This window comes from Microtus pennsylvanicus, chromosome 11 (assembly GCF_037038515.1).
Source record: "Microtus pennsylvanicus isolate mMicPen1 chromosome 11, mMicPen1.hap1, whole genome shotgun sequence".
Classification (NCBI taxonomy): Eukaryota; Metazoa; Chordata; class Mammalia; order Rodentia; family Cricetidae; genus Microtus; species Microtus pennsylvanicus.
This window is the reverse complement of record NC_134589.1, coordinates 19,900,889-19,913,571: the sequence shown is the minus strand read 5'-3', so window position 1 is coordinate 19,913,571 and position 12,683 is coordinate 19,900,889. Positions and strand designations below refer to the sequence as shown.

At 51.7% G+C, this 12,683-nt stretch overlaps 1 protein-coding gene across 2 annotated transcripts in view; it reads left to right on the top strand.

Moving 5' to 3' along the window:
- The window catches only part of Plekhm1 (pleckstrin homology and RUN domain containing M1), a 54,477-nt gene that overhangs the window by 33,278 nt on the left and 8,516 nt on the right, over positions 1-12,683 (top strand). For both annotated transcript variants that reach the window (XM_075990620.1, XM_075990619.1), the window contains exons 6-8: positions 877-1,156; positions 7,844-8,764; positions 11,623-11,768. In XM_075990620.1, the coding sequence (XP_075846735.1) occupies positions 877-1,156; positions 7,844-8,764; positions 11,623-11,768 (1,347 nt within the window). The remainder of the gene's footprint in view (positions 1-876; positions 1,157-7,843; positions 8,765-11,622; positions 11,769-12,683) is intronic.

Below are 12,683 nucleotides of genomic sequence, written 5' to 3'. Positions count from 1 at the left end.
GGTCAGCATGGCAGGAAGACATAGTGGCAGAGGTTGGAGAGTTTAGAAGGAAGCTGTTGGGCTGGCGAGTGCTCAGCAGGTAAGTAAAGGAGCCTCCCACTCCAGCCTGACAACCTAAGTGTGATCCCCAGAGCCCACATAAAGATGGAAGGAGAAAACCGGCTAAAGTTGTCCTCTGGCCTCCATGTGCCCCCCGCCCCCCGTAATATCAGCCTCCTGCAGTGCAGATGGGAACGTAAAATGGTATGGCCAAAAGCAGCTTGCTAGTCTCAGTTAAATATGGAGTTTAAGCACAGCCTGCCCAAGACAGGGGCTTGGGAGAGAGACACGTCTGTTAGTGGGTAGGGGGTTTGTTCGGTTTGTGGGTGGTGAAAATATTCCAAACTTAGATATACATATACGTCTCTATGAGTATACCAAAGACATGGAGTTGCATGCCCACTTTTAAGTTGTATTTTATCTAGGAAAGTGTGCTTGCTCACGGAGGCCAGAAAAAGGCGACAGATTCACTGGAGCTGGAGTTATAGGAAGTTGGGAGCCACCCAGTGTGGGCGCTGGGAACCAAACGTAGGTCCTTTGCAATAGTAACAAGTGTTCTTAACCCTTGAGCCATCTCTCCTGCCCCATATTTTTAATTTTATTATATGTGAACTGTAAGAAAATATATTTTTTTGTTTTGTTCTTCCGAGACAGGGTTTCTCTGTAGCTTTGGAGCCTGTCCTGGCACTAGCTCTTGTAGACCAGGCTGGCCTCGAACTCACAAAGATCCACCTGCCTCTGCCTCCCGAGTGCTGGGATTAAAGGCGTGCGCCACCACCGCCCGAAGAAAATATTTTTAAAGCTCTTAAAAGACTGCCTCATTCCTTTTTCTTACAGAAAGGCAAGAGCTGGATTTCTGAAGATGACTTCTGCCGACCTCCCCAGGAGCATGCTCCCAAGAGTGCTTCTGATGGCGCCACCTCTCCAGATGGGACTCCAGAGTCACGGCCTGCTCTCCACAGGTGTTTTTCTCAAGGACCAAGAAAGAGCTGTTCCCTGGGGGCCTTAGACAAAGCAGGTGTGCCTTCACCAGACTGCAGGAATGCCAAAGCAGCCCCAGCGTCCGTGCTGGCACAAGATCATAAAAATTTCTGTGTGGTGCATCGGAGGCAGATGGGTAGGTGTCTCTATAGAGTCCCATCCCCAGGGACAGTGTCTTTCAAAAGACAGCTCTCAGTCCTCTTAGCCATTGCAGACAGGTAGTGTGTCCGTCCAGGATGTGGAGGCAGGAAAGCTCTTCTGGGAAGGTGCCGCACTCCCTCACACAGTCCTCTAGATCAGCAGCAGAACTGCCCACGGGTGCTGCACTCCGAACACTCAGCAGCACCAGCCAGCCAGGCCACCTGTGCCTCAGAGAAAGAAGAACAAACAAAAGGCCTGATTACAAAATGTGATTTTTTTTTTTTGAGGCAGGGTCTTGCTCTATAATCCTGGCTTGCTTAGTGCTTAATGTGTAGCTGAGAATGGCCTCAAATTCACACTATCTCCGTGTGTTAATGTGTAGCTGAGAATGGCCTCAAATCCACACTATCTCCGTGTGTTAATGTGTAGCTGAGAATGGCCTCAAATTCACACTATCTCCGTGTGTTAATGTGTAGCTGAGAATGGCCTCAAATTCACACCATCTCCGTGTGTTACTGTGTAGCTGAGAATGGCCTCAAATTCACACCATCTCCGTGTGTTAATGTGTAGCTGAGAATGGCCTCAAATTCACACCATCTCCGTGTGTTACTGTGTAGCTGAGAATGGCCTCAAATTCACACCATCTCCGTGTGTTACTGTGTAGCTGAGAATGGCCTCAAATTCACACTATCTCCGTGTGTTACTGTGTAGCTGAGAATGGCCTCAAATTCACACCATCTCCGTGTGTTACTGTGTAGCTGAGAATGGCCTCAAATTCACACTATCTCCGTGTGTTACTGTGTAGCTGAGAATGGCCTCAAATTCACACTATCTCCGTGTGTTACTGTGTAGCTGAGAATGGCCTCAAATTCACACTATCTCCGTGTGTTAATGTGTAGCTGAGAATGGCCTCAAATTCACACTATCTCCGTGTGTTACTGTGTAGCTGAGAATGGCCTCAAATTCACACCATCTCCGTGTGTTACTGTGTAGCTGAGAATGGCCTCAAATTCACACTATCTCCGTGTGTTAATGTGTAGCTGAGAATGGCCTCAAATTCACACCATCTCCGTGTGTTACTGTGTAGCTGAGAATGGCCTCAAATTCACACTATCTCCGTGTGTTAATGTGTAGCTGAGAATGGCCTCAAATTCACACTATCTCCGTGTGTTACTGTGTAGCTGAGAATGGCCTCAAATTCACACCATCTCCGTGTGTTACTGTGTAGCTGAGAATGGCCTCAAATTCACACTATCTCCGTGTGTTAATGTGTAGCTGAGAATGGCCTCAAATTCACACTATCTCCGTGTGTTACTGTGTAGCTGAGAATGGCCTCAAATCCACACTATCTCCGTGTGTTAATGTGTAGCTGAGAATGGCCTCAAATTCACACCATCTCCGTGTGTTAATGTGTAGCTGAGAATGGCCTCAAATTCACACTATCTCCGTGTGTTACTGTGTAGCTGAGAATGGCCTCAAATTCACACCATCTCCGTGTGTTACTGTGTAGCTGAGAATGGCCTCAAATTCACACCATCTCCGTGTGTTAGTCTCTGCAGCGCTGGGATTTCAGGTGTGTGCCACTCCTCCTGGTACGTCATGTACTGAAATGGAACTATTGTCAGTGACGTTTAGGATAGCAAAGCCGACCCACCATTTCAGCTGCTCGGCAGGTAGAGGCAGGAGGATCTCAATTTCATAGGACACTGAGTGAGTTCAAGGCCAGCTTGGGTCTCTTAACATAACCTTATTTCAAAAAAGTAAAATGATATACAGGGGATTTAGCTGAGTGATCAAACACTGACCTAAGTGTGGAACCCTGGCTTCAGTCTCCAGTACTTTGGGAAACGAAACCAAGACATTTAGGATGGCAGAGAGCCCACAGACTCCTTCCGTAACTTGGAGGAGAACCTGCCCTTGAAGGCCAGCTGGATCCTTCTAAAGGCCTTTTATCTGGATGGTTGAGGGAGCGGCCCTAGCAGCTTTATCAGACCCACGGGGCGGTTCAGCCCTCCATGTGCTGTTTATGGGGTGGCTTGAGCTCCATGCCCTGAGAATTCCTACCAGCATTAAGTAACCCTCGCTTAATTTTCAGCAACCCTCAAAATGTTTAGGTTTGGTTTTTTGTTTGGTTTTTTTGGGGGTGTTTTTCGAGACAAGGTTTCTCTGTAGCTTTGGTGCCTGTCCCGGAACTAGCTCTTGTAGACCAGGCTAGCCTCGAACTCCCAGAGATCCGCCTGCCTCTGCCTCCCGAGTGCTGGGATTAAAGGCGTGTGCCACCACCGCCCGGCTAGGTTTGGTTTTTGTTTGTTTGTTTTTCTGAGATAGGGTCTCACTTTGTAGCCCTGGCTGTCCTGGGACTCACTATGTAGACCAGGCTGGCTTTAAACTCACAAGATCCACCTGCCTCTGCCTCCTGAGTATTGAGGTTATAGGCCTGTGCCACCACACCCAGCTGGTTTTGTTTGGTTTGGTTTTGTTTTGAGACAAGGTCTCACACTGACACAGGTTGGCTGAAACTCAGCTGCTCATCCTGAGTTCGCCTCAGATTTGTCACAGTCCCTCCCGTAGCTTCTTGAGTGCCGAGATTAAAAGCATGAGTCACCGTCCCTCCAGATTCACTTGAGGTTGGTTCTGTCACTCATTTTCTGATGGGAGGCCGTCAGTAGAGGACTTGGGCTTGTCTCTCATGGCTGACTGTAGTCTCTAACCACAGAGAGTCAGGGCTTAATGTGTCGGCTGTTAGGTTCCCTGACACGCTAGTCCAGACGGGAAGAGAGAATCATGTGTCTTTTAGACTCCTGCTCGGGGGTAGTTCCGGGACATAGGGAACAAGGAGCAGCTTGCGGTGCACAGGTCCTCACTCACCTACCTAACCACATACTCATGCAGGAGGTATTTCTCTGCTCTGCCCAGCACTGCCCAGCACTGCCCTGGGTGCTGAGAACAGTGTCCTAGCTTCCTGAAGCTTCCTCCCCACCCTTCCCCCATCAGAATGCAGGAAAATTGACCAGTAATTTTTTTTAATATTTATTTATTTATTATGTGTATAGCATTCCTTCCATGTGTGCCCACAAGCCAGAAGGGGGGCACCAGGTCTCATTATAGATGGCTGTGAGCCACCATGTGGTTGCTGGGAATTGAACTCAGGACCTCTGGAAGAGCAGCCAGTGCTCTTAACCACTGAGCCATCTCTCCAGCCCCGACCAGTAATTGTATGGTCAAGTGGTGATGATGAGGAACTATCAATAGTGACCAGAGGGAGAGGAGCCTTGCTAGAGTTTGACCAAGGCCATCCCCACAGATGAGGTGACGCTCAGGGTGAAGGGAGCATGGAGTGATCTGCATTTCAAGCCGGGAGAAGGTGGTTAATAGCGCCCTTCTGGGAACATGCTTGACATGTCCAGGGAACCATGGTGAGCAGAGTAGATGGCAGTGGTGGTGGTGGTGTGAAAGATGAGGCGTGTGGAACCGAGGACCGAAGGAAGTGCTTGGGCTTTTGTTCTGAGCATCTCATGACCCAGCTAATTTAAACATTTATTATTTTATTATTATTTACTTATGTGTGCATGTGTTCACAGAAATCCCTGAAAGCACGTGAGAACAGCTATGGGGAGGGTATTCATGGAGCTGAGGCACAAGTACTGAGTCCCAAGTGCTCCAGGCTTAGGGGGTCAGGGGGATGAAGGCTAGAAATGAGGGCTTTATGGAGGCTTTTTTGGATTGACCACAAGGTAGGCTTTGGTGGCCACAAAGGAGCAGCTGTAATAGCATGAGGAGATGAGACCCTAATGGGACCAGGTTCAAGAAGGAATGGGAGCGGGGAAGCTGGAGGCAGAGGTGGGTGTTTCCCCCGTGTTTCGGGAAAGGAGATCGAGAAGCAGGGTAGCAGTTAGAGATGGGAACCGAGAGATATGGTGTCTGAGCGTGGCAAGAATGATGACAGTGTATGGTGACAGGAATGACAGCGTGTGGTGACGACAGGAACGACAGCATGTGTGGTGACAGGAACCACAGCGTGTGTGGTGACAGGAATGACAGCGTGTGTGGTGACGACAGGAACGACAGCGTGTGTGGTGACAGGAACGACAGCGTGTGTGGTGACAGGAACGACAGCGTGTGGTGACAGGAACCACAGCGTGTGTGGTGACGACAGGAACGACAGCGCGTGAGGTGACAGGAATGACAGCGTGTGTGGTGACGACAGGAACGACAGCGTGTGTGGTGACAGGAACGACAGCGTGTGTGGTGACAGGAACCACAGCGTGTGGTGACAGGAACGACAGCGTGTGTGGTGACGACAGGAACGACAGCGTGTGTGGTGACAGGAACGACAGCCTGTGTGGTGACAGGAACCACAGCGTGTGTGGTGACGACAGGAACGACAGCGTGTGTGGTGACAGGAACCACAGCGTGTGTGGTGACGATGGGAATGACAGCGTGTGTGGTGACAGGAACGACAGCGTGTGTGGTGACGACAGGAACGACAGCGTGTGTGGTGACGACAGGAACGACAGCGTGTGTGGTGACAGGAACGACAGCGTGTGTGGTGACAGGAACCACAGCGTGTGTGGTGACGACAGGAACGACAGCCTGTGAGGTGACAGGAACAACAGCGTGTGTGGTGACGACAGCGTGTGTGGTGACAGGAACGACAGCGTGTGTGGTGACAGGAACGACAGCGTGTGGTGACAGGAACGACAGCGTGTGGTGACAGGAACGACAGCGTGTGTGGTGACGACAGCGTGTGTGGTGACAGGAACGACAGCGTGTGTGGTGACGACAGCGTGTGTGGTAACAGGAACGACAGCGTGTGTGGTGACGACAGGAACGACAGCCTGTGTGGTGACAGGAACCACAGCGTGTGTGGTGACAGGAACGACAGCCTGTGTGGTGACAGGAACGACAGCGTGTGTGGTGACAGGAACCACAGCGTGTGTGGTGACAGGAACCACAGCGTGTGTGGTGACAGGAACCACAGCGTGTGTGGTGACAGGAACCACAGCGTGTGTGGTGACAGGAACGACAGCCTGTGTGGTGACAACAGCGTGTGTGGTGACAGGAACGACAGCGTGTGTGGTGACAGGAACAACAGCGTGTGTGGTGACGACAGCGTGTGTGGTGACGACAGGAACGACAGCGTGTGTGGTGACAGGAACGACAGCCTGTGTGGTGACAGGAACGACAGCGTGTGTGGTGACAGGAACCACAGCGTGTGTGGTGACAGGAACGACAGCGTGTGTGGTGACAGGAACCACAGCGTGTGTGGTGACGACAGCGTGTGTGGTGACGACAGGAACGACAGCGTGTGTGGTGACGACAGGAACGACAGCGTGTGTGGTGACGATGGGAACAACAGCGTGTGGTGACAGGAACCACAGCGTGTGTGGTGACGACAGGAACGACAGCGTGTGTGGTGACAGGAACCACAGCGTGTGTGGTGACGACAAGAATGACAGCGTGTGTGGTGACGACAGGAACGACAGCGTGTGTGGTGACGACAGCGTGTGTGGTGACAGGAACGACAGCGTGTGTGGTGACAGGAACCACAGCGTGTGTGGTGACAGGAACGACAGCCTGTGTGGTGACAGGAACGACAGCCTGTGTGGTGACAGGAACGACAGCCTGTGTGGTGACAGGAACCACAGCGTGTGTGGTGACAGGAACGACAGCCTGTGTGGTGACAGGAACGACAGCCTGTGTGGTGACAGGAACGACAGCCTGTGTGGTGACAGGAACCACAGCGTGTGTGGTGACAGGAACGACAGCCTGTGTGGTGACAGGAACGACAGCCTGTGTGGTGACTGACAGGAACCACAGCCTGTGTGGTGACTGACAGGAACCACAGCGTGTGTGGTGACTGACAGGAACCACAGCGTGTGTGGTGACAGGAACCACAGCGTGTGTGGTGACAGGAACCACAGCGTGTGTGGTGACTGACAGGAACCACAGCCTGTGTGGTGACTGACAGGAACCACAGCGTGTGTGGTGACTGACAGGAACCACAGCGTGTGTGGTGACAGGAACCACAGCGTGTGTGGTGACAGGAACCACAGCGTGTGTGGTGACGACAGGAACGACAGCGTGTGTGGTGACAGGAACCACAGCGTGTGTGGTGACAGGAACCACAGCGTGTGTGGTGACAGGAACGACAGCCTGTGTGGTGACAGGAACCACAGCGTGTGTGGTGACAGGAACCACAGCGTGTGTGGTGACGACAGGAACGACAGCGTGTGTGGTGACAGGAACCACAGCGTGTGTGGTGACGACAGGAACGACAGCGTGTGTGGTGACAGGAACCACAGCGTGTGTGGTGACGACAGGAACGACAGCATGTGGTGACAGGAACCACAGCGTGTGTGGTGACAGGGATGACCCAGTAGAGAGAGGAGAACTGCTGGAGAGATGGCCTTGAGTGGGTGGAGCAGTGCGGTGAGGAGGCCCGTGGAGGAGTCTTTCCAGTGAGATGTTGGAGGGGAGGTCACCAGCTGTCGGAACGGCAGGAGGAGATGTGCTACACTCCTGGCTTTCAGGATCTCTTCTGAAAGTGCTTGGGGCCAGCTTCTAATGGCAGTCACTCTCCCATGGAACAATATTGGGCATCGATTTTGGCTTTGAATTGAATTGTAAAGATTGCAAAAGGACAGATTCACACTCTAAAGTGCCTCTTTTCTTCCACTAGGTCTATCGAACCCATTCCGGGGCCTTATGAAACTGGGCACAGTAGCCCGGCGAGGGGCCATGGGCATCTGGAAGGAATTCTTTTGCGAGCTGTCTCCATTGGAGCTCCGCCTCTACCTGAGTGATGAGGAGCGCACCTGCGTGGAAAGCTGCTCCTTGCTACGATGTGAGGCCGTGGGGCCAGCCCATAGCGATGGACGGTTTGAGTTGGTCTTCTCTGGCAAGAAGCTGGCACTGCGTGCCTCCTCCCAGGATGAGGCTGAGGACTGGCTTGACCGTGTGCGGGAAGCCCTGCAGAAGGTGCGTCCTCAGCAGGAGGAGGAGTGGGTGAATATCCAGTACCCAGACCAGCCGGAGAATGCCCTAGAGTCTCCACCAGACAACCTCCCCCCTCACTCAGCCCTGCTCCCAGAGCCTGCAGCTGCCCAGGGCATGCAGTTGGACTGGACATCTGCCCAGGTTCCAGAGCCAGATGCTATCAAAGAGTCCCTTTTGTACCTGTATGCAGACCGGACCTGGGTCCCCTATATTTTTTCCCTGTCCTTGGAGTCTCTGAAATGTTTCCGTGTGAGAAACAATGAGAAGATGCTAAGTGATAGCCATGGAGTGGAGACCATCCGAGACATCTTGCCAGACACCAGCCTTGGAGGCCCAGCCTTCTTCAAAATCATCACAGCCAAGGCTGTCCTGAAACTACAGGCCCAGAACACTGAGGAGGCCGCCCTGTGGAGAGACCTGGTCCGAAAGGTGCTGGCATCTTACCTGGAGTCAGCAGAGGAGGCTGTGACGCTCGGGGGCAGTCTGGATGAAAACTGCCAGGAGGTGCTGAAGTTTGCCACCAGGGAGAACGGCTTCCTGCTACAGTACCTTGTGGCCATCCCCACTGAGAAGGGCCTTGACTCCCAGGGCTGCTTCTGCGCAGGTGCTGACCGACTCTCCCACCAACCCCAGCTGGATATGCTCTTCCTCCTGTGGGGTCCTCAGTTTGGGCTCCCCACCAGGGCCTTCATCCTTCCCCTACCCTGCGGCCTCTGTGGACAGCCCCCTGCCGTGTCACTTGACACCTCCTGTTGGGTGGACCTGTGGGTGGCGGTCCTGCTTCTCCAGCCGTTCTGTCCTTCCTGCTTTATACTTTTGCTACAGGGTAGAAGAGCCTTCCGAAGCCTGTATGCTTGCATACTCTGATGAGTCGTGCTACTCAGTGCTGTCCAGTAGGGCTTCTGTAATGACGCAAGCGTCTGGGTCTGTGCTTTCCAACCGTAGTTACAGGTTACATGTGGTCACTGCATGCTTAAAGTATGACTGTTCATAACTAAGAAATGAGTTTTCCATTTATTATTATTTTTTAATATGTATTTATTATGTATACAATATTCTGTCTGTGTGTATGTCTGCAGGCCCGAAGAGGGCACCAGATCTCATTACAGATGGTTGTGAGCCACCATGTGGTTGCTGGGAATTGAACTCAGGACCTTTGGAAGAGCAGGCAATGCTCTTAACCGCTGAGCCATCTCTCCAGCCCCCGAGTTTTCCATTTATTTAAATATAAAAGCGGCCTCTGACTTTGAGCCACTGTGTTGGGCAGTATATTGCTCCACAGTTTGAGGGCTTATCCTCCCCTCATGTCTCATGTAGCCCAGGCTGGCCTTGAAATTGTTATGTAACTGAAAGCGACCTTAAACTCTTGGTCCTCCTGCCTCCTAAGTGCTGGGATTGTAGGCCTGTGCTATTGTGCTCCCCCCATTTCTTCCTGGGTTGGTTGGTTGGTTGGTTGGTTGGTTGGTTGGTTGGTTGGTTGGTTGGTTGGTTTGTTTGTGATGCAGTCTCACTACACAGCCCCGGCCGCCTCAGCCTCCTAAGCAGTGGGGTTACAGGCATTTGGCGTCACACCTGGTTGGCTTTCCCGTCCTTTTCACGGATGTGTATCAGTCTATGTGAAGGATTCTGCTGTGTCAGCATCATCGTGAGAGGGAGCTGGTCTGAACCTGTGCAGGGCACAAGGCCAGAGGCTTCGTTTGGATTATCTCATTTTTTCCATCAGTATATCCTTGTAGCGTTAGGTGCTACATTTTTCTCGTTTTAGTATTGGTGAAGAAACTGGAATCCAAAGCTAGTATCTTGTCTCGGGCTCTTAGTATATGCAAGAGGCAGAATTGGACTTTGATGATTGTGTCCTGTGCACATGGGCGTGACACCAGAGGGCCTCCCAGTGGATGTTCCGCTGTCTGCCTTTCGTTGGTACCTCCTCCCACCTATCTCCTGGACTTGCTGTCCAGGGAAGATGTCAACTACCCTGTCACAGAAGAATAGAGTAGAGCTGTCCCGGTGGGGTGGAGCCCACAGGACCATAGAGGAAAGCCTGCTTCAAGTGCCTGGAAGGAAGTGGCCTGTGGCAAGCCCCCGGAGGGTGGGTGAAGTGGCTGAGTAGAACTTCCTGCAGAAAGCACCTGCAAACCTCTGCCTGCCCTAGCACTCACACTCCGCTCCTGTGGGGGAGACTCCTGTCTGTGGGCGTGAGCACTGTGGCTGTCACCTGCCAGCCTCCCATCTGAGACCTGTGAACCCAGGGAGTTCAGGCTTTCTACACTGCCGTACTGGCAGTGGCTGGGAAGATGCCAACCAATGATATTCGTGTTTGAGCTCATAGTTTACAGGGCACTTGTATTGTTTACACTTTGTCGTGACCTCACAAAGTGCTGGCAGTAGCTAAGCTCTACAGTGAAACAGAATCTTAGGAAAGTTAGGAGAAGGTCGGGAGGAGGCAGCTGATCAGGAAAGCAGCTCTTTGGTCCTGAGACCAAAGTCACCTTTTCCTCCCATGCCAGTGGGAGTTGGGGGGTATTCAAGCATTTAAGTTGAATGCTAGTGTTTTGCCCTGGGTACTCCTGACTCTCGCCACCCTCTGGTATGGAGAGATTACTGACCAAGTGACTAAATTATCACTGCTCACTGTCTTGAGATATGTTACTGTAGGCTCAAGCAGACACCATGTTATGTCTAGGCCAGGCTGTTCCTGCTAGCTTCCTCATCTTCTGTGACCGGACCTCTGTCCACAGATCCGTCACTGCTGGTCAAGGTTCTAGCTTTGTTCTCTTGTGTCTAAGCACTAGGTAGAGGCAGGAGTACAGGTTGGCATCCGGAAGCAGGCAGCAGAGCCAGTGAACAGAGGTGCCTATGAAGAATGCTGGCTTTGTGACCAACCAAGCCCAAATTTGAGTGCCACCTATCCCTTAGTCTTGATGTGACCTGACAGATATCTTCCTATGAGTTTGTTTTGAGACAGGTTCTTACTATGTGACCCTAAACTGACCTCAAACTCAGAATCCTCCTCCCTCATTCCGAGGGCTCCCAGACCCAGCAATTATTGTTTAATAGTATGCTGTCATGATCAACAGTTTCTCCAGGGGTGATGGTGCACACGGTGCAGGCCTTTAATCCCAGCACTTAGAGGGCAGAAAGCAGGCAGGTCTCTCTGAGTTCAAGACCAGCCTATTCTACATACATCTCAAAAAAAAAAAGTTTTGATTTTAAGTAACAGAAATACAAGTGACTTTTTTTTTAATTGCATATTTATTGAGAGAAGAGGTCAGAGGACTCAGTTCTACCATGTGGGTTCCAGAGATCAGACTTTAGTATCAGACTTGGTGGCAGGTGCCTTTTCCCACTGAACCATCTTGCCAACCCGTGAGTGACTGTCTTCCCTTTCCCACTGTAGCAGATTCCATGTTACATGAAGCTGACTCTGGCCCCACTGCTCACTTCCCACCGTCCCTTCCCTAGGCTGCTCGCGGCAGATCGGCTTCTCCTTTGTGCGACCCAAGCTCTGTGCCTTCTCTGGCCTGTATTACTGTGACTTCTGCCACCAAGACGATGCCTCAGTGATCCCAGCCAGAATCATACACAACTGGGACCTCACCAAGCGCCCGGTAAGTGTCTAGGCCAGGCTGTCATTGCCTGCGCGGAGCTGCTCGGTGACTGGGAAACATCCCCTAGGCTGCCTGTTGGTTTGGAGGACTTTGGCCGTTGGGGAGCCGGAGTCACCAGTTCAGGCCCCGAAAGCCTGGTGTCTATCTGCAGTCCCTGAACAGGGCTTTGTAAAACTCTGCCTTGGTCCCCAGTGTCCCTCAGGACAGTTCCCTGAAGCTAAGATAGCAACAGAGTTGTTGAAGGTTGCTAGAGTAGGTACGGCACACTGGTGGATGGGTGGATGGACATACAGATGGGCTAGCCAGCGGGCTGCACCCCTGACATAGCTTTGCGTGTGCTGATGAGCTGGGAGGACAAAGCATTTTTCTAGGTCATACAGTGTCATTATTGCTTAACACCTACAACTTAGAGAGGCCCAAAAAGACACATCAAAATTAGGTGTTACTGTCTACGATAGCCACATTCAGAGCCTTTAACAGTGTTTTCGGCTGTAAAATGGCCTTGATCGTTTTTAGAGTATTTGTTTTAGAGTATATAAGCATCTGGACTCCCCTTGCTTCACCACACTTTGTTTATTTAACATTATGTCTTGGGTACCTTTTCATTACTGTATGTGTGCACACGGCATGTGCACACACCCGTCTGTTCTTCCTTCCACTGCGTGTGTCCTGGGGATTGAACTGGCTCACCAGACTTGACTGCAGACACCTTTACCTACTGAGCCCTCTTGATGGCCCTTGGGCACCTTTATCGTGTATACTTCTGAAGGAGATTGATTGTGATAGTCTCTTAGTACCTGTCAACAGTGCCTCTCTGTCCTCACAGCCTGTTACACTTTTGTCCCTAGGGCCACTTATCCAGGGTCTTTCTCCAGGGGAACAGACTTGGCTTTCTCCCTAGGGCATGGACATAGA